The sequence below is a fragment of the Lissotriton vulgaris genome, chromosome 2_1 (assembly GCF_964263255.1).
Source record: "Lissotriton vulgaris chromosome 2_1, aLisVul1.2, whole genome shotgun sequence".
In the NCBI taxonomy this organism is placed as follows: domain Eukaryota; kingdom Metazoa; phylum Chordata; class Amphibia; order Caudata; family Salamandridae; genus Lissotriton; species Lissotriton vulgaris.
The window spans coordinates 1,469,201,450-1,469,223,154 of record NC_141687.1 but is presented as its reverse complement, the minus strand read 5'-3'; the positions used below and the strand labels follow the sequence as shown (position 1 = coordinate 1,469,223,154).

At 45.7% G+C, this 21,705-nt stretch overlaps 1 protein-coding gene across 2 annotated transcripts in view; it reads right to left on the bottom strand.

The window, feature by feature from the left end:
- The window catches only part of LOC147732780 (uncharacterized), a 635,036-nt gene that overhangs the window by 90,624 nt on the left and 522,707 nt on the right, over positions 1–21,705 (bottom strand). For both annotated transcript variants that reach the window (XM_086957331.1, XM_086957332.1), the window contains exon 8: positions 13,596–13,682. In XM_086957331.1, the coding sequence (XP_086813457.1) occupies positions 13,596–13,682 (87 nt within the window). The remainder of the gene's footprint in view (positions 1–13,595; positions 13,683–21,705) is intronic.

The window sequence follows — 21,705 nt, the reverse complement described above, 5'->3', positions numbered from 1 at the left end:
AATACAAGTGTCGTCGTCCCCTAATAATTATCAAGACAAATAAGGAGGATAACACTATTTTTAACTTTGAAGAGATAGTTCGCTGGACGAATATCTTGTGAGACTGAGAAGGAGGCAGAGTACCCCTGATCTTATATTGAATTATATATAATAATTGAGAACCATTGGGAAACATTTATTGTAATTGTCCTGATGAAGGTGGTCAAACATTAAACATACCACCGAAACGCGTCGATGCACAAGGAGTAATACTGGAAAAACAAACTAAGGAAAATTCTGAATTTCTGTTGGAATTTAGTCCTTTACCTGTACCTCCTTTTTTATAGGAATGTTGGATTTATTTCTTTTATAGTGTTCCGTCTTGTATATGTTTCCCATTTTTAACAAAATATAGTGTATGTTAATAAACTGTGCAGATCTACTTTTATTATAGTGTTTTCACTACTTTTTAAATATTTTTTATATTGCTTCCTTGTTATGATTTGATATTGTGAGTTTATATGTATATGTCTGTAAGAATCTGTTTTTCTACGGTAATTCGCCCAAAGGGAATTATATCCTGATGCATTAGTGCCTGCCTGATTGCAACGACCAGTAGGCCCTGTGAGGAAGAGGAGACTGCTGGAGTGACAGCGGTTCAGTGAGGGAATCCTATAGAGTGGATTACTGTAGAGAGGTGTGAGGATACGGCTTCTGCACCAATTGGGTTGTTACTCGTATGCAGGTTCAAGTCGGCGACCCTACATGCCAGAAGGGGCCGCCATGAGGTTAACTGTACACTGATTAGGTTGTTGGCCATATGCAAAGTGAATTCAGCAACCCTGTATGCCAGAGTGGGCCACCGTGAAGATTACTGTTGTGCTGATCGGGCCGTAGCCCATGTGTGAAGTCAGCAACCCCGTATGCTAGAGGTGGTTGCCGTTAAGATTACTGTTGTGTTGATCAGGACGTCACCCAAGTGGGGACTTAGGTCAGTGACCCCATATGTAGAAGGGACCACCAAAGGAACAAGGAGCATTACGAGGTTCAAGTAGTCCTTGAGAGGGGAGGTCGCTGTGGGGACCTGTGTGGGTTTGAGCCCCCAAAAGACAATTGGTATCAGAGCAATCAACCCTCCATCTGTGGGGAAGATCAGAGGAACTTATTGTTTGACTGGAGGAAGTGTCATAGACGCCCAGCTGCTGCCCCTGCAGAGCTGTGAGTGTTATTCACCAACAGCATCTGCTGCAGCTCCCTGCAAACTCTTCAAGTGAAATGCTCCAGGAGACTTTGGTCGTGTAACCCCTACAGGAGCGGGTAGGACTAATCATAGGGCGGAAGGCCCCAGGAGATCTTGTTCTGCAACATATAGCTTCAGGCACTGGAACACTTTTGTCTTTTAAAAGAGTCGGAGTGGGACTATTAAGACTCGGACTAATAGTTGGGGCTAACCTGAATGCCACCTACTGTAAGTGAGGCGGAAGTGGGACACAGGGACACTAAATCCCTGACCTCAGGGGACTGTGTGTAATGCTTGTGTATGCTGTATTTCACTTTGTGTTTATATATGAAAAGAAAAGGAGTTACTTACCTGTAACTTCAGTTATCCAGTATTGGTATCTTTCATATATTCATATGCTTGAATCATCCCACCGTCGAGATGGAAGTCTCACAGTAAAAATAAAATGTATACATTATAGTAATAAAATATCATACAATAGGCTATAATGGACCATAAAGTCACTACATTAGCCTATCCTTGTCTTTTTGTACAAAGAACCAAACTTGGAACCCAGCCAATCAGGCTCCAGCCCCCTCTAGACCCTCCACAGAGAGGCAAGTCCCTCAGATTTTCATAGCACAAGTGACAGTAAGTATAACTCAGTAATAAGGGAAGCCTCTCCGGGGAGGAGGGTGGGTCGCATGTGAATCTATGAAAAATACCAATACTGGATAACTGAAGTTACAGGTAAGTAACTCGTTTTCTTATCGAGTATTGGGGTATCTTTCATAGATTCACATGCTTGAATCAGAATAGCTAGCAGTAAAAAATCATAGTTCCTTAGCGGATGGTGGGTATTATATAGACCACATTAGACACTTTGTGCAATACAATCGTAAACATACTTATCTAACATATGCCACACCATATGAAAGGCATTAGAAACATTAACAATTAAGAGACAGTATTCAAAAGCATGAACACAATAGTTACCTCTCGAAAGAAGCTTACCTTATTTGAAAAGATTGCGTAACACTGCTTGACCAACTGCTGACTCAGCTTCTATAGCCAGATCCAGACAGTAATGCTGTGTGAATGTGTGCACATTCTTCCATGTTGCAGCACAGCAAATCTTCTCCAACAGCACTCCGGAAAAAAGCGCTGCTGATGTTGACACAGCCCTTGTGGAATGAGCTCTAGGCTGCACGGACAGACGGCCTCCAGCTTTAGAGTGGCAACATTGAATCACTGATGCAATCCATCTTGTGGACTTCGTCACAGCTGTACCTGGTTTTTGCCCACCATAAGATACAAACAATTCATCCGACTTACGGATGGATACAGTTCGTGATAAGTCGAATTTTAGGCACATTTTAATGTCCAGAGTGTGTAGGGCCTTCTCAGCCTGGGTAGACGGACTGGGAAAGAAAGTATGTAGAATAATTGGCTCATTAAGATAGAAAGAAGATGAACCCTTCGGAATGAATGTAGGATTTGTTCTTAAGAGAACATAGTCATTGGTGAACCTTAAATATGGCTGTTTGATAGTAAATGCTTGAATTACGCTGACTCTCCTAGCAGAGGTAAGCACCAACAAAAGAGCAGTTTTCCAGGCAAGATATTTAAGCTCAGCTTTGTGCACAGGTTTCGAATGGGTGCTTCATGAGCTGAGACAGAACCAGATTAAGCCTCCATTCAGGGGGAGGAGCTCTAGTGGACGGAAAAGCTCTGAAGAGACCTTTTAACCCCTTCGATGCTCATGACGAGCTCAGCTCGTCATGAGGTACACCTCTCGTGTGCTCATGACGAGCTGAGCTCGTCATGGCCATTCTGAAAATTTCAGCACAGGAGGGAAATCTGCTTAGCAGCCAAGGTGTTAAAAACTGCTTAACCAAACGGTAAGAGCAGAGAAATTGGCCGCCAGTTGAACGTCTGTAAGTTGAGATTGCGGCCAGATGCAGGTTAACAGATGCAAACATGAGTCCAGACTTAGCTAATGAGAGAAGATAGGGGAGAACCTTTTCCAAAGAACACTCCAGGGGATGTGTATCATTAATACGGCACCAAGAACAGAAACGTTTCCGTTTCAGAGAATATGTTTTCAGAGTAGAAGGAGCTCTTGCTTTTGCAAGTATAGCCCTACAGTCTTGCGGTGAATCTAGCTCCTTAAATTCAGTGAGCTCAAAAGCCAGGCATGAAGCTGCAGAGGAGCTGGATGTGGGTGGAGAATCTGGCCCTTGCTCATTGTCAATAGAGTTGGAGACACTGGGAGACGAAATGGACTGCATTCTGAGTGTAGGAGAAGCTCTGTGACCCAGTGCCGACGCGGCCATCATGGGGCAATGAGAATCATTCGGCACGGTTCCAGTTTCATTTTCCTTAGAAGCCTCGGGAGCAGTAGAAAGGGGGGGGGGGGGGGGGGGGGGGGTGGGGAGCATAAGCGAAAATCCCCTACAATTTCATCGTGAAGGTGTTTCCCCAAGAGCCCTTCTCCGGATCCCAACTGGCATAGAATGGGCATTTCAGATTTGTCTTGGAGGCAAAAAGATCCAAGTTGCGCCTGCCCCACATCTGAAAAATGCGCTCTACTACTGACTGTTCCAGTTCCCATTTGTGGCAAGAATGTGATGTTCTGCTCAGAGTGTCTGCCAGAGTGTTGTTTACTCCTGACAGATGCTCCACCTTTATAGTAATGTGATGAGAAAGAAGCCACTTCCATATGCTCTGAGCTTCCCGAAATCGGATGTGAGAACGAGTAGCCCTTTGCTTGTTTAGGTAATGCATGCAAGTGGTGTTGTCGGTTCTTATGAGAACTGATGAACCCTGAAGTAGTGGGAGAAAAGACTGTAGAGCCAGAAAAATAACTAGAAGCCCCAGAAAATTGATGTGCATTCTTGACAATGCTTTGGACCATTTTCCTCTGATGCAGAGATTTTGGAGGTGTGCACCCCATCCTTCGAGAGACGCGTCTGTAGTCAAAATGAATTCCGGTGGGGGAGAAAGAAAGGTAAGTCTCGTTGAGACATCGCTGGAGTGCTGCCACTAAAGCAAAGCCTCTCGCATAGCGGGGTTATCTTCAGCAGGTCGTCGAACAACCCTGTTATATGAAGCCATTGACTGTCCAGTTCTTCTTGGATAGGTCTCATTCTGAGATGTGTGTGAGGAATTAAAAGGACTGCAGAGGACAACATTCCGAGAAAGCATTTTATCTTTCTCACAGAAGCGAACCTTCTTTTTCTTAGGTCTAACTCTAGAGAAACCAGATGCGATTGTCTTTCTGTGGACAAGGATGCTTTGTCCTGGATAGTTTCCATAACTGCTCCCAGAAACTAAATTCTTTGAGACGGAAGAAGAACTGATTTTTGGGAGTTGAGAGACAGTCCCAGAGTTTGAAACATGCGAAGGCAGGTGTGTTTTGCTTCTGAAGCCTGCTGAAAAGATGGAGTTTTTATTAGCCAATCGCCCAGATATGGGAAAAGCTGCAGCCTGAGATTAGCCACAACTGGAGTAAGGCATTTTGTAAAAACTCTTGGAGCTGAACACAGGCCAAAAGGGAGAATCTTGAACTCAAATTGTGCATCTGCCACGGTAAAACGGAGGAACGTTCGATGTTTGGGGTGGATCGGGATGTGGAAATATGCATCCTGCAGATCTAATGTTGTCATGAAGTCTGCATGGTCCAGGAGCTGTAGGATCTCTTGAAGAGTAACCATGCAAAAGGATTTCTTTTGCAGGTATTTGTTCAGTTTCCTCAGACCTAGGATTGGCCTCCATTCTTCAGGCTTTTTCTTGACTAAAAAGAAACGGGAGTAAAAACCTCTTCCCACTTGAGAGCAAGGCACTTTCTCTATAGTTCCTTTCTGTAGCATACTCCTTGGCTCTTTCCTGAGAAGAGCTAGATGTGGTGGATGCCTTTTTAAAGGTGGATGGGGGAGAGGGAGGTTTACAAATTCCAGGGTGTTTCCGAATTTTATTATTTCCAAAACCCACTTGTCCGAGGTCAGCTTTTCCCATTTGTTGAAATGACGCAAAATGTTCGGCATCTTGGAGTTGAAGTGTGGCCGAACTGTTGCATTTGTTGGGGAAAGGTCACTGTTTACTAACATTATCTCTACCCTGCTGGGGCTGTTTCCTCCTGTTCTGTTTTCTCTAAGCGGCAGCCGGGGGCGCTCTGTAAGATTGTTGCTGTTGTTGAAAACCATATCTGTTTTAATAAGACGGGCGTTTGTACTTTTGGTATCCTGCACGAAAGGAAAAAGACTCAGTGCCACAGGCACCTCGAAAAGGAGTCCTCCTGCATTAAAGCGTACCCAGGGCTTTGACAGTGTCGATGTCTTTTTTAATCTCTTGCAGGGCATCATCGATGTGCTTGCCAAAGAGCGCATCACAATCGAAATTCATGTTGAGGATTTTGCTTTGAATCTCTGGGCAGAAAGTGGTGGATTTAAGCCAACCCTGGTGATGTAGGATCGCCGCTCCAGACAGTTGTCGGAATCCTAGGGAGGTTAGATCAATGGAAATGTCGATCGTCTCCGATGCCGCTCTTTCCCCTTCCAGGATAATTTTTGTCACCTCCTGCTTCTTATCCTCTGGCAAAAACTCAAGGTATGGGGCAACATCAGACCACATTTGGCAGTCATACCTCCCTAGGATTGCAATGAGTTAGCGGCACGAACGGAAGCACCTACTATGGTACTATGGTGGTAAACCTCTTCCTTATATTGTTGAGCTTCCTATTGTCCTTGTCAGGTGGTGCAGTGATCAGCACCAATGGATTTCTCGACCTGCGCTAAGCGGCTTGAGAGATGACAGAGTCAGGCCTAGGATGACCGGACAGGCAGGCAGGGGGGTTGTGGGACGATCCATATGAAACAAAGACCGCGCGGGAGTTTTCATCGCGGTCATAACATCGCAATGGAAGTCACATCGGCAATTTTGTCATCGCATGTTGTTGCGACGCAAATGCGGGCATTTAATTGGTTAGCGTGTCACATCGGCGACTTTACATCGCGCGACATGGCAACGCGATGCACGTTTAAAATATTGTCATCCAATGAGTGATGCTTCTGCCCTCTGTTTCAATTGTTTCCCCCTTTTTTTTCGTGCCCTTCTGCCTCTGTTTCCCTCGTTTTTCGTGCCCTTCTGCCCTCTGTTTCAATTGTTTCCCCCTCTTTTTTGCGTTCCCCTCTGCCCTGTTTCCCTTTTTTTTCGTGCCCTTCTGCCCTGTTTCCCTCGTTTTTTGTGTCCTTCTGCCCTCTGTTTCACTCGTTTCCCACTTGTTTATCGTGCCCTTCGGCCCTCTGTTCCCATCGTTTTTGTGCCCACGGAACATAGGAGCTGCCGCCGACGGGAAGAGTTCCAGACAGCACCTAAGCGAGGTCTTTCTGTCCCAGAGTGCACAGAAAGTGTCTCTTGTGGTGACTACGCCACATTTGAGCCACATGGACGCCAAGCATTGATTTGGGGCTAACGGCGTCATACATAGGCGGTGCTACTTTTAACGTGAGCTGTTCAACTATAGACTTTTATCAATAATGGGCCCTTCTGCGGCAGCTCTGGACATTACGCCACGCTCATGGTTAGTAGTTTGCACTGTGCTTAAGGCTCTCTATGAAGGCGGTACCTTAAGAGCTTAACGAGTCCTTCTAGCAGGTCAGACACCCGTGGGCATGGAGATTCCCCTTCAGATGGATAGGAGGTGCTTAAAGTGTGCTGGAGGGCTGGTCGTGGATACGTATAGATGATGGTGATGTCATGGAGGCCAAGGACATCGTCCTTTCTGACCAAGACTGGTAAAGACGCAGAGAGAGGGTTTCTGTCTACCTGCGGTGCACCTCGAGGTAAATGTGCATGCGCTGTTACTAGCACTCAGCTGGGCGCGAGGACAGTGTTCCTCCTTTCTGTACAAACAGTTGTAACACAGATTCACTCACTGTGTAGGTTTGTGGATAAGTGACGCATACTGTACTCCACGCGCTGGTATGAATCATTTAAAGAGCAGCTGAAGCCAGACAGGGGCTTCTGGGCGCGTGTAACCATGCGATGTGCTTATTAATGGAGTACATCTAACCGACCACCCGATACACCCTGGGTGCCAATCGATAGGGAGGCACCTGCTGGCTGCTGCCCTCCCTGACCTCAAATGCCAAAGCGTTGCCCGGCAGTGCCTGCCGTAGGAATGTGCCTGCTCAGCACTCAGTCTCCTGTGCCCGTGGGTGCCAGTTTTGCCGTTTTGTTTTTAGGAAAAGCCCATTTTCTTCTGTACTGCATTTTGCGTTGCCCGGCAGTGCCTGCCATAGGAATGTGCCTGCTCAGCACTCAGTCTCCTGTGCCCGTGGGTGCCAGTTTTGCCGTTTTGTTTTTAGGCAAAGCCCATTTTCTTCTGTTCTGCATTTTGCGTTGCCCGGCAGTGCCTGCCATAGGAATGTGCCTGCTCAGCACTCAGTCTCCTGTGCCCGTGGGTGCCAATTTCGCCGTTTTGTTTTTAGGAAAAGCCCATTTTCTTCTGTTCTGCATTTTCTGTTGCGTTGTAATGGCATCTTAACATCGCATGCGTTGTAATTGCATGCGATGTTAATGCCATTGCGCCGTTGTTGTATGCGTACTAAAAGGCTGCGATGTGAACGACCAAGCGATGTAAAACTATTTACATCGATGTAATGGGTGTTTCCCAGGCAGAGGCATCATCCGGGGCCATATATTTCTTATCAATCCTGGGAAGGATTGCCGGTACAGAAAGAGGGTTCCTCATAATCTTCCCAGATATGATCGATTATTGGAATGGCGCAGACCGATTTCCTGCTCTGATCTTTAAAATCGTAGAGGAAGCAGTCAGACTGCTTAACAGACATAGGCAGGTGAAATTGTGTCCCTGCTCTCTCCATGATTGCATGCAAAGCCCCGATGTCTTCAGGAGGGAAATCAATTGCCTGGGGAACTGGCGATGATGGTGTAGGGATTGCATTATCCTTCCATTCATCCACGGTTGTTGGCGATTTAGGGAGTTCGCCCTCTTCAGCGACTGTTTCCTGGTCATCATCTTGTACCCCTTGGGCATGAGGTATAAGTACAGTAACTTGAGGCCCAGCGGCCGTTGTAGACGAACTTGAAGTATGCAAGACAGATGGAGGAGAAAGCTGTCTTTGAACAGGGTCAGCCGCAGTTGGAAAACGAATGTGGTAATCTTGCAGCATAGCTGCCGAGTCCTGCACCAAAGCTACAGGCATCTGCACTACAGGTTTCTAACGAGGCAATACAACTTGAGGCCTTTGCACTGTTTGATAAGGCTCATAATACTTTTCTTCCTCATCATCCTCTTTGTATTCAACATGACGCTGAGAAGGGCTGCGTGCAGGGCTGAACAGCCCATCATCCTCTGACTCTTCCAAAAAGGTCTCGGAGGCAATGGAGAAATGTATGAAGGGTTGTGGTAGCAGCCCCTCGCAGACGGGAGCGTAGATGCCAATTTTGATGATAAAATAGGAGTCACCTGCAGTGAAGAAGGCCTTTTTCGTGTGATCGTCAACGAGATAACCATGGATAGAGACATGGGGACAGCTGAAGCTGCCATTAGCGATGTTAGTGTCGATGATGTCGTCATCGAAGTGCAGGTCGTCATCGACGGTGGAAGCGTCAACGACAATATAACTGTCGTTGACGGTAGGAGTGTCGACGAGAGAGGAACCGTCGTCCACGGTGGGAGCGTCGATGAGAATGGAGCCGTCATCGGTGGAGCCGTCGACGGAGGCGAGACTGTGATCGTTGGAGGCATCGTTGATGGTGTCGTCGGAGGCGATTTAGTCTTTATCGTCAAAGGTATAGTTCTTACAGCTCTTCCGTCGATGGAGACAGCGTCGACGAGCTCTGAAGAGGCTTCGTCTTCAACTGGGTCTCTTTTGACAAGGACGACAATCTGATAGACTCTGACTGAGTCTTGGATTACTTCAATTACATTTTCAATGGCACTTTTGATGTTTCCACAGTTTTTCTTTCTGAAGAGAAAGAAAGCTTCTCTTTTTTAGAGGAAGAGTGGCAGGCCTCCTGATGAGACTTTTTAGATGATTTGCCAGCTCTTTCAGGTGGCTCCTTAGATCTATCCCTCTTCATAGACGCCGGAAGGCCCTCACTATCATCTTCCTCAGACACAACTTCAGATCTCACCTTCAGTTTCTCCAGCCAGATCAACAACCTGACTTCTCTATCCTTTAGGGTCTTTGAAGAAAAGGTTCTACAAAACCTGCAGATCTTTACCTTATGAGAAGGATATAAACAGTATATACATTTCTTGTGGAGATCCTCAAAATGCAATCTCTTTTTCCCACAGGAACCACATCTTCTTTGAAGATTCAGGCAGAGCTCAGGGAGACTCCCTGTCACACGACGTGCAGTAGAAAATCTGAGGGACTTACCTCTCTGTGGAGTGTTCTAGAGTGTGCTGGAGCCTAAATGGCTGGGTTCCAAGTTTGATTCTTTTTTAAAAAGACAAGGATAGGCTAATGTAGTGACTTTATGGTCCATTATAGCCTATTGTATGATATTTTATTACTATTATGTATATATTTATTTGTACCGTGAGACTCCCACCTCGACGGCGGGGATGATTCAAGCATGTGACTCTATGAAAGAGACCCCAATACTGGATAACTACTTTTTTCATAAAAGCAAGTATTTGACTGCTTATCATTTATTGATGCTGCTGAATGTATTTTGAGTTGTGAGCCTGTGTTCACCTCCCTGCATCTCCCCACCTCCCCCAAGAAGTCTTAGACTGTTCAACCCACGCTGCTACAGAGAATCAAGTGCTGAAGGGGTACTTGGCACAGTTTCTCAAGACCCATTGTAAGTTAGGCCCCGGGACATCAAGAGTAAAAGGCCTCAATCGTTACAGTTGGGGTCAGTAGCTCCTGCTAACTATTGCCTAACCTAAACTAAGCACTGGCACAATTCCTAACCTGAACCCCACCTTTAAACTGTATTCCATAATCACACCCTAAATATAAACCTAACTCCTGGCATAACCCAGAACCTAATCCAATTCCTACTGATTCTTATAATTGTGTTTACCTTATTCAACATGATGGTTATCTCATTAGATTTATTCATTAATGTGGTGACAGTGATGTTAAGCTAGACGGATTTAGTGGATTCTCATCAAGGGGGGTACAACCATATGATTTCTCATTCAACACCATACCTTCTGTTTTTTGTACTCTATTGACACAATTAAACAATACACTTGCATGATGCCCCCTCCAACAAAGTTCCTGATGTCCCTAATTCATCGAAAATCCAAGGATTCCAATAATCAATGTTTTCCATAAAAACGAAATAATACACACTAGTATATTCAAGATCTTTCTATAAACAACCCAGATGCTAACACATTCTCCTTATGGCCTCAGAGTACGAACCATTGACAGTGGAATCTCAATGTTCACACAGAACAGTCAGGAGACAGGCCGACAGTTGTGTTGATTTAATCTTCAGATGTAAATAAATGGGACCCACCAGAAGAACAAGAGAGACCTCAAGAAAGCACTTTTTACAAGAAGTCCCAATACATGACATTTCTCCTAGTTGTTACTGTCATTAATATTGGATGCACCTGAAAACGAATAAGAACATCACACATGTCAAGGCAGCTTTAAAGTACTGCAGGACCACACCTGGCAAAGTGGAGGCCAAACATGGTTCAACAATTACGGATTACGGAAGAAGGTCAAACCTACCACTGCCACTGACTGCACAGCCTTCCACAAGCCAAACAGATGTTGTAGATTAACTGTTCACCAAACTAAAATGTATATCACACTTTACAATACGGGTCTTTACCTCGCATGCCTGTACTCAGTGGACGTTATTACTTATTGTAATATGACACAGAGCTTTACAATGCATGCCATTAGCATGCCTGCAATGCATTATATTGTAGAGTATGCAATTTATTTAGTAATCCAAATCTGTAATACTGTGCCTGGAGTGGTAAAAGGCTTCTGTCATTGTTCAAGTCGGTGGGATGGCACAAGATAAACCTATGCTTAAAGACTTTGCTGTAAACATGGCAAAATGCTTTGTCACTTTTTAGCTCAGTGTGGATGGCATTGTGCTAATCCTATACTTAAAAACTCTGCTAAAAAACAAACAAATTAGGTGAGCAGATTCTGTGTGTCGCTGGTGTTGTAGCATGCACCATATAAAGGATATACTCTCCACCTAAAAATTGGAAACTACCCAGAGTTCCCTGCTTCCTTTTTTGCATAATTCATGCGGCACTCCAAGCTTGAAAGGTATTGTCGTAACTTATACTGGGTGCTCTCTTGTGTCTGTACAAAGCAGTACCTCTGACTAGCTCTAATAAGAACAAAACATGTGTCAGGGGTTGCTTGCATTCATTCCTGGTTGGTTTGGATGGTATTTTACCAATCCAAAGCTGTAATACTGTGCCTGGAGTGGTAAGAGGCTATTGTCATTTTTCAGCTCAGTGTGGATGGCAGTAGCTAACCCACACTTGAGTTTGCTGTCAAAAGCGCAAAAGGCTTTGTCAATTTCTAGATCAGTGTATACAAAACATTTGAGGTGAGCAGATTCAAAGTATCAATGATGTTAAAAGGTACTCCATTATATAGGAGCAGAGTTCCTTGCATAACTTATGTGGCACTCTAATCCTGAAAGAGTATTTTCTTGACTTACACTGGGGACCTAGCATGTCCCTTTAATCGTTGTTTTTTCCAGTGAATTCTTCAGTTTAAAAAAATTGCAAAGTAACATATTACTGCACCCAACCCTGCACTGCTGTGTACGGCTGTCTATACGTAACAATTTAAAGGGTGTCATTTTAAGTAAGGCAGACCTACTGGCTTTGTCAAAGGGTCAAAGTACAGAAAGGGGTGGGCCTATTGGCTTTTCAACGGGTGGGCACATCAAGATATATATATAAAGCATATCTACTGACTTTGTCAAAAAGTCACATAACTATATTGCAATGTATATTTCATAAATTCACACAGTGCAATGTTTAATAATAGTTGTTGTCTCAAATTGTTTTTACATTTTTTTTAAAAACAAACAAAAAAAAGTGTTTGTGTCTTTTTCTAACTTTTTTCAAGTCACAAAGTGGAGCCATAGAACCACCCACAAGGGGGCCCTGTGCCACAGCTAAAGAGCATACTGTTAACTGCATCTGGTGCTAATGAATATCTCCAGCTCACCACCGCAAAATGTGGCCAAGATGGGGATACTGATCATTTGGCTGCCCTGCTGCTGGATCTAGACCCACTACTGCTGAGTGGACAAGTCCCTGAACACTCCTCTGTCCCTCAGCACCATGCCCTTAGTGAAAATGCTGAAGCTACCATTTAATCTGTAAATTTCCTGACATCCATTTTGGGTACACTGTATATATACATTTTCAGAACACAACGAGCCAAGGCATCACCAGACTTCTCCAGCTTGTGCCTCAAAAATGATCCAAACACCCCACACACATTAAGCTCTCACCTGGCTCTTTCAGTTTAGAAAATAAATTAATACACATGTCCTCAAACAACATTCATCCATCATCAGGAGGGGCTTAACAGCTGCTGCTGTGCGCCCAGACCTCACTCGGACGAGATTCGCCCTCCCTATCCGAAGAAGCTTTTTGCTAATAGTCTTATGTCATATATTCACTCTTCTGTCTGGCACTATATTTCGGTTTACCTATCATTGTCCTCGTTATATGCCAAAAAGACACACACCCATACATGCTACCAAATTGGTCAACAAATCCAGCGAGCCTTGCAGAGAGCTCTGACCTTTCACTGCAAGTTAATGCAAGGCGACCAACAGGGGGGTAAAATGGTCGTCTGATGTTCCTGGCCAAAATGACTCAACAGGTATGCTGAGAAAAAGATTAATAGCACAATCTCAGTTTGTACACGTAATGATAGACTGTTGCAGTTCTATGAGTTAGCCCCCAAAAGGATATCACTTTTCTATAGTTTTATGGAATTAAATGACTGATGTTAGCCTTTGCGTTAACCAGACAAAGCAGAGAAATGCAAGACTTTCTTGATCACTTCAGCTCTCACTTTCTCTTTTGGTCTTCCTCTGTCCCTCCCATTTCATTCTGCTCTGTTTTCAGACACCATCTCTTATACCGCACAGCACTGCCCCATCCACACAGCTCCCACTCTTGCTCCTGCCTCTTAGTTGGGAAATATGTTTTTTTCCACATGGTTTTCAAATTATTTTGACTGTGATGTTCCTGAAAAACAGGTTACCAAAGAAACGTGATCAGACAAGTTCTTATACAAAATTCAGTTGCATAGGGTTATTTCACCCAGTAATCTCACTGACACGGAGACCCTAAAGAGTTGCGCTGTCACAAGGCAAGGTGGGAATGTTTCCAGCGTACCTGAGTTGAGGTGGATGACAGGCTCCTCCTCAGTGCGCTGACATTTCTTCACATTTTCATCCACCCCAATACTGTGAAATGGATAACCTGTCGGACATGAAAAAAGTTGTTTTATCGTTTAAGTAATATTTCTGTACACTGTCAAAGTTTTCCTTTTTGAGGAGTCGTCTAATGTAGGAGGTTTTCACCCCAGGAGGGAATGAACATAGTTCCAGGGACTTGTTGAGTACATTTCTAGCTACCTTCCCTTCACAGTTTTACACCATCTCCAAAAATATTTGAAGATGTTTGATTTGGAGAAGGTGGGACTGAAGTGATTTAGATGGTCTACTGGCGATGATAACATTGAGGAAATCTTTATCTGTGAGGGTTTTGAAAGTATGTAAGTGGTGGAAGATTGTTTTCATCTCTTTCTGTGGTGGCTGGTTCAAGTGTTAGGGAGGTTTTGTCAGTGTACGCCTTAAGGTAATTTTCTTTCTTTCTAATTTAGAGATCACCTTCATGTATATATTGTCACATAATTCTTGTGATTGTGGTGTTTCTGTGATTTGCCACTAAAGGCAGTTAATTTTGCTACAATCTTGTGGAGTTCTTAGAAGGTCAGTTGGCTACAATTATGCTTGTGATGATGTAATGGTAACTCCAGCTTGTAGGCGAATAGTCTGTAACTATGGCAAGTCCCATCAGAGCGAATATGACATCCAGAGGTGTCTAGAAGAGTGATTTGGGATGGAAATAATTTGTTGGAAGTTGAAGGTCTAAAGGTTACTTGCGATAGCTGTGGCTAAGGTCAGATTCTTCTTGTCAAACAAGTTACTTACCTTTGGTAACACCTCACCTAGTAGAGATTATCTAGCCACAGTTCCTTACCTTAGAATTATCCAAAGGCGGCAGACTGGATCTGGAAATTTTTCTTGAGCAGTACCCGTGCATGGCGGTAGGTGGCATAGTTCAGCTCCAAGTGACATTGTCAGAGCCTGAAGTGACGTGCGTGGTGCCTATATAGGCGCCACGCCAGCGCGTGGTGCCTATATAGGCGCCATGCCAGCGCGTGGACATAAGTTACTTTTCACGACTTTCTACGCCATAAGCGCAGAGCCACACAGCACAATGACCTTTGGTGTGGAATACTAGGGCCCTGAAAGGGGAAAACCCTTTTTCTAGAAATCTGTTCACAGAGTGGGGTGGGTGTGTGGGCCAAGAAGGATTCCGCAGTTAGATAGAATCTACACCAGATAGGGTGTAACTAAAGGTAAGTAGCTAGTTATTCTGATAAAGGCTTCTAGCCACAGATTCCTCACCTCAGAATAGATACCCAAGCAATACCTTCCCAGAGGTGGGTCTGCGGATCAGTTTCATACGAGGAACTCCTGCAGGACCATATGGGGAAAGTGCCCATCCCTACAGACCTGACTGACAAGGCAATAGTGCTTGCTAAACGTGCGCAAGGAAGCCCACATTGTAGCCTGGCAGATGTACAAGATCGAATCTATGAGTGTTATCGCAGTGATGGCAGCTTTAGCTCTAGTGGAATGATCATGTAAACCCTTGGGGTTGCTTTTTAGCCAATGCTTGCAGATCTTTATACAGAGCACAATCCATCGGGAGAGATGGTCCGCTTCTGCGAGGCCTGTCCTTTCTTCGCTCTGACATACCCCATGAAGAGTTGGTCGTTCAACCAGATCTCTTGTGTGTGGTCAAGGTAGAACAACACTCTTTTTGGGTCAGTGAAGTCACTCCTATTTTTTGGAGGGATGAGGCAGAGTGTAAAAAGAAGGAGAAGTGATGTATTGGCCTGTGTGAAATGAAGTAACCACTTTCGGAAGAAAGAAGGTCCTTGTACAAAGAAACAGTTTTTTCTGGGTAGATAACAGGTAAGGAGGCTTAGACGACAAGGCCTGAAGCTCACTGACCCTCTGGGCAAACTTTATTGCCACAAGGAAGGCAGTCTTGATTGTATGGAGCCTACGAGGAGAATTGTGTAAGGGCTCAAATGGATCACACATCAGGAACGTCAGGACTAGATTAATGTCCCACTGAGCCATAAAGAAGGTAGAAGGAGGAAACATGTTGCAAACCTTTCAAAAACCTATGTACAATAGGGAATTGGAAGAGGGAAGGTTGCTTAAGCATACGCAGAAAAGCAGATATGGCAGAAAGATATCCCTTAACAGTGCTCAAGGCAGAGCCCTGCTGGGCAAGGCAAAGAACAAAGAGGAGAACCTAAGAAAGGGGAGCAGAAAGAGGGTCATCTTGTTTCTCTGCACACAATGTCACAACGCTGCCCCAACAGCAGACGTATGCCGTTTTGGCGTAGGGACGTGTGGCTGCCATAATAACATTACAGACTTCGGGTAGAAGGTAGACAGCTGTAGATGGAAGTAGAGAGGCCGCTCAATCTCTACTCACGAAGGTGGAGTGTTGACTGATTTGGGTGGAGAATCCTCCCCTGTTGTTGCAACAGAAGACCCTCTCGAAGGGGCAGCCTGATCGGAGGATGGATGGCCATGCTCAACAGCTCGGGAAACCAGGCTCTCCGTGCCCAGTCCAGAGCTACAAGGATGGCTTGGGCCAGGTTTTACCTGCTCTTCTTACAACCTCTGGGCAGGAGTGGTATTGGCGGAAAGGCGTACAAGAGGCCTGAACTCCACTCCAGCTGAAAAGCATCTCCAAGAGAGCCGCAGTGGAAACTCAAGTTTGCAGAACTACTGACATTGCACATTCTCGTCAGTGGCGAACAGATCTAACCAAGGCTCTCCTCACTGGTGAAAGAGATCTCTTCAGTTGAGTTTGTCCACTCTGGCATTCAGAGTCCAACAGATGTTGAACCACCAAGGAAATGCCCTGCTGTCCCAGCCATGTCGTGAGACGCAGGGCCTCTTGGCAAAAGGTCCGTGACCCCACCCAGCCTGTTTGTTGTAGTACCCCATGGCAGTGGTGTTGTTCGTAAACACCTGTACTAGCCTTACCTTGATGGAGGGTGGAAAGGCTTTCAATATCAGCTGTATGGCCGGAGCTCCAACAGCTTGACGTCGAGTATGGATTCTGCTGGAGACCAGAGGTCTCTGATCTTCACCTCTCCAAGATGGCCGCACCATCCCAGGAGTGACGCATCTGTCACTACATCAGATCTGGTTAGGGAAGAGAGATGGGTCTACCTCTGACTCAATCACAGTTCCTGATTCTCTGAGATCTCCAATCAGGATTTGTATAGCGCAGCTGCTTTACCTGTGAGGGACTCGAGGCGCTGTGGGGTCCTTCTGTGGGATTTCGCTGCCCGTTCCTAGTGGTTGAACATCCAGTTCTTGAGGTCCTTCCTGATCTGTTGAAGTGACTGAGCTGCTCTGAGGTGTGTTCCAGGTCTTAGACGCCAGATGGGAGAAAAAGCGGCTTCTGCTGTTCACCCGACATATGCGTTGGTTAGCTACTAGAGAGAGGGATCTAGAATGGAGTTCTCTGGTAGGTTAGTGAAAGTTCACTGATTTGTTGAGGTACACCAGTTCTTCGTTGTGTAGTGCCTTGTAAGCTTGGGTGAAAAGCTTAGACTGGCATCTCTCTGTGACTGGTAGCCAATGGAGTTTCCGGAGGTGAGGGGTGATGTGAGTCTGTCTGGGGAGGTTGTGGAAGAGGCTGGTTGCTGTGTTTTGGATGGTCTAGAGTTTCCTCAAGAGTTGCATGGTGATTCCTATGTAGAGGGAGTTGCTATAGTCGAGTGACAAGAGCTTGCGTGACAGTTTGCCTGGTGTTGGGCGGAATCTATCTGAAAACCTTCCTGAGCATTCGTAGGGTGGGGAAGCAGGTGGGGGAGATGGCACTGACCTGCTTCTTCAAGGACAAGTGGCAGTCAGGGATGATGCAAGCCTGTTCAGTAGGTTTGGGGGTAGGCCCCAGCTGAGGTGTCCATCACTTGTTGTTCCATAGGGTGTCCTTGCCCTTCCCGAAGATGAGCACTTCTGTGTTTTCTGTTTTTAGCTTGAGACAGTTGTTCTTCCAGAAGGCTACATCTTTCATGCATTTTTGGAACCTGTCTTTGATGGTCCTTGGATAGTTTGTCAGGGAGAGAAAGAGTTGGGTGTTGTCGGCGTAGGAGATGATGTTGAGTCCGTGGCTCCTGTCGATGTTGGACAGGGGTATCATGTATACTTTGAAGAGGATTGGGCTGAGGGATGAGCCTTGCCGTACACCGTGGGTGATATTCTCGGGGGTCGAGGGGTAGGGAGGGATGATGCTCTTCTGCCTCCTTCTTTTGAGGTAGGTAGCAATCGCCTTGAGGGCTACTCCTTGTAGTCCGATCTGGTTGAGGAGGATGAGGGCTGCTGTATCTCCATGGTCTAGGAGCATTCTGATGTCATCAGTGGCTGTGATTAGAGGTGTCTCTGTGCTGTGGTTTGCTCTGAAGCCAGCTTGGGAGGGGTCCATAAGGTTGTGGTTTTCAGGATTGTCTGGTTAGCTGAATGTTGATAGCTTTCTCAATAACCTTGGCTATGAAGGGGAGAAGGGAGCTGGGTTGTAAGTTTTTTTAGTTCTCCTAGGTCTGCGGAAGGTTTCTTCAGCAACGGCTTCATGTCTTCATGCTTACATTTCTGTGGGAAGTGTGCCATGGTGATCGAGGAGTTGAGGACCTTGGTGAGTTCTTTGCTGAAGGGTTGATTGCAGAGGTTAAAAGTGTGGTGGGTCAGGGGTCTGCTGGAGCTTCGGAGTGGATGGATCTCATGATGGCAGCCGTTTCCTCCTTGGTGAGGGTGTTCATGCAGTGAGCTGGTGTGGGTGGGAGTCGGCTGGCCTGAGGAGGTTGATGTTGTCCTCTGTGGGGGGTTGTGGTGTGAAGCCTTGGTAGAAAGTGTTGATTTCGTTGTGGAAAAAGTCTGAGAGTGTGTGGCAGAGGACTTGCGAATGTGTTATGGTGTTTTGATTGCCGATGAATTGGTGAACTCTTGACCATGTTCAACAGTTCGTTGCTGATGTTGGAGCTGTCACTGATGCCGGTGGCTAGGGTGGTCTTCTTTTTTTTTTTATGAGATGGTGGTAATGGCTGAGGCCACCTTTGAATTGTTTAGTTCCTTGAGGGTCCTGCTGTAACGCCGTCATCTTTCTACAGACGTATTTCTGGGGTTTTAGTTCTGCTGTAAACCAGTTGGTGTGTAGTGTTTGTTTCTTGGAGTTGGTGGGTTTCCCAGGTGCGACTTTACCAGCGCTTGTTGTGTTCCAGTTCGCAACATTTTCAGTCGCTTGTTCTGGAGCTTCGTGGTGGTGGGTATGCAGGAGTTGGTCCATTGTTGCTCTGATATCTTTGACCAGTTGCGCTGTGTTTTGCTAGCAATGGAGGCGGGGATGTTGGGGGGGTTGGGAAATGACTAAATGGACGCAGTGGTGATCGGTCCAGGTGAGCTCCCTGGCATGGGTGTATGTTACACTGTTGCTGGCTGAGAAGATGGGTCAAGTGTGTGCCCTGCGGTGTGGGTGGTGTCAGTGACTAGCTGCTTGAGTCCGAGGTTGGCCATGCTTTCTAGGAGGTTGACCGTGTTTACGTTGTTGGTGTTCTCCAGGTGTAGGTGGAAGTCTCAAAGGAATATGAACAGATTTGAGTTGATGGCAAAAAGGGTGATGAAGTCGGGGATTGTGCTGCAGAAGGCAGGACGGGGTCTAGGAGGTCTGTAGGTCTGGACCATGTCGAAGAGATTCCCCTAATGCTGAGCCAACTGGAACTGCAGAGCCCACATATGCCAGTGGGCATGCGTCACAAGCAGGTTGCAGAAGGCCATGAGGCCCAGCAGCCTCCGAGTCAGTCTCACCAAAATCTAGGATATTGTTGGAAACATCAGTATTATAGCCTGAATATCCTGAACTCGCCGTTCGGGAGGATTGGCCCAAAACTCCACCATGTCCAGAATAGCTTATATGAAAGGGAGCGTCTGAGAGGGTATCAGGTGTGACTTCAGCATGCTGATAGTGAACCCCAGCGGATGCAGGAGGTACCTCGTGGTCTGGAGGTCGGAGATGACAGCCTGAGGCAAGCCCGCCTTCAACAGCCAGTCGAGACAGAGGAAAACTGGCATTCACGATCTCCTCAGATGAGGTGCAAGCACCGCCATCACTTTGGTAAACACCTGAGGGACACTGGTAAGGCCAAAAGGGAGCACAGCAAACTGAAAGTGCTCATGGCCCACTGTGGACTGCAGGCAATGCCTATGGACAGGCAGGTTGGGAATGTGCAAATATGCTTCCTGCAAGTCCAACAATACCATTCAGTATCCCGTGTCCAAGGCAGATCCGACCGAAGCTAGAGTGAGCCTTTTTGCAGTTCTCCTTCTTGAGGAAGAAATTGAGAGTGCAGGTCGAGGATAGGACAAAGACGTCTATCCTTTCTGGGCAACAGAAAGTAGCAGAAATGGCAACAAATTACCTATTGGGTTCAAAAGAGAGGGGGAGGTAGAGGGATATGCTAGGTTCGTCCTCCTATCTAAGTAATGGTCACAAACAAATCCGAAATCTCGGATCAAGAATCTAGCTGTAGATCCTCATCAAAGGGATAGATGTGATCTATAGAAAAGGAAAAATGTCCTTTCTTGAGTCCCCCCACTTTCCAGGGTTTCCCCACGGTGACATGCTTCATCATTGGGGCCATCCCAATCCGCTGCGGGTTGGGGCGTGCTGCGACTTGCGTAATACGTAGGAGCACTTTGCTGTGAGGACTATGTGTAGTGCAGTGATGTGTGTAGAGTGGAGGATAATTAAAAATACCCAACTAGTGGGCGGAGATAATTTTATTCTTGCTCCTAGTTTTGTATATTAAAAGTGGGGTGGGTCTCTAGGTTGGCCTGATTGTAATGGGTCAGGGTTCCTAGATGAGTGCCAACATGTTTCGAGCTTACCCCTAAGCTCTTCTTCAGGACGTCACAGGGACCGGCCCTGTGAGTACCACTCCAGAAAGTGCAAATGATAAGTGATTATAACAATAGATAATCAAAAATGTAATAAGTAAATACGATATTTCATAATGTTTGGTAGGTACCTGTAATAAAGGAAGACAATGTTAATGGACATAGTCCTGCCTGAAGCAGGTATCTCATAATAATCACCGTTCCTCACTTGTGGTGCCTACGATAAAAATATATATCATGCGCCAGATTGTACACATTGTGGGCATGCCTGTGGAACAAACCATGAACGTGCGCCTATGTACCTACAATAGGAAATAAGGAATGTTTGGTGATGTCTGGTGTCCCAGCAGTGCAGGTTAAAAAAACGTGTTTGGCAGAAAACCTTCCATTATGATGCCACATACAAAACAAAACATAGACACATAAAAACAATAAGCACATACTTAAACAAAGACTGCAATGCGCCTCATGGTCATTGCGAGGGGGCTAGAGAGTTCCACTCGTGAAATCTGCAATCGGAAGATAAACGGTAATTATTTTTCTGTAGGTAGTGGTCTCTTTTCGGGCCGGCCCGGGCTTTCCTTTGCTCGTGTGAACAAAGTGTGGCCCCAGTGTATTTGAAAAGGAAGGACTTACTTCGGTGTTATCTCTCCTGGCCGGATGACCTGCTTCGTGTTCTCTCGGGACCGCATATTAGCGTGTCTCCGGAGGATGCCTGTATTTAAGGAAGTGAAGCCGCGTAGTCATGCACGGATGACTAGAGCGGCAACTACCCAAAATGGCCACCACTTTTGTGCTAATGGTGAAACCATTTTGGAAATCTCCAGTTATGACAAACGTATTTACACATAAAACGAAACACATAAGGAGTTCTTCTTATGTAAAGCCAGAGTAGTACTTTAGCCATATTGATGGGGTCTATGTGATACTGCATTACATATTCAAGTTATTAGTGGTATAAGGTTAGGATATGTGCATAAGCAAGTAAATAAAGGCAAATATCAAGTAAAAAGGAATTTCTACGTTTGTCATGTAAAAAAGAGGGGATAACCCATTGATGGTAAAAATAGGATATGGTGATTTGGCCAAATGACTCAAAATATCCTGCTACGTGGTTGATGCTCTGGCCCTTGAACAACCCTATATGTGGTCTGTAAATACAAGTGCATAAAAAAGGGTGTGTATAGTGGTTAAATGGTTACATGGGTTGTAGAGACAGTGTCAGGTCT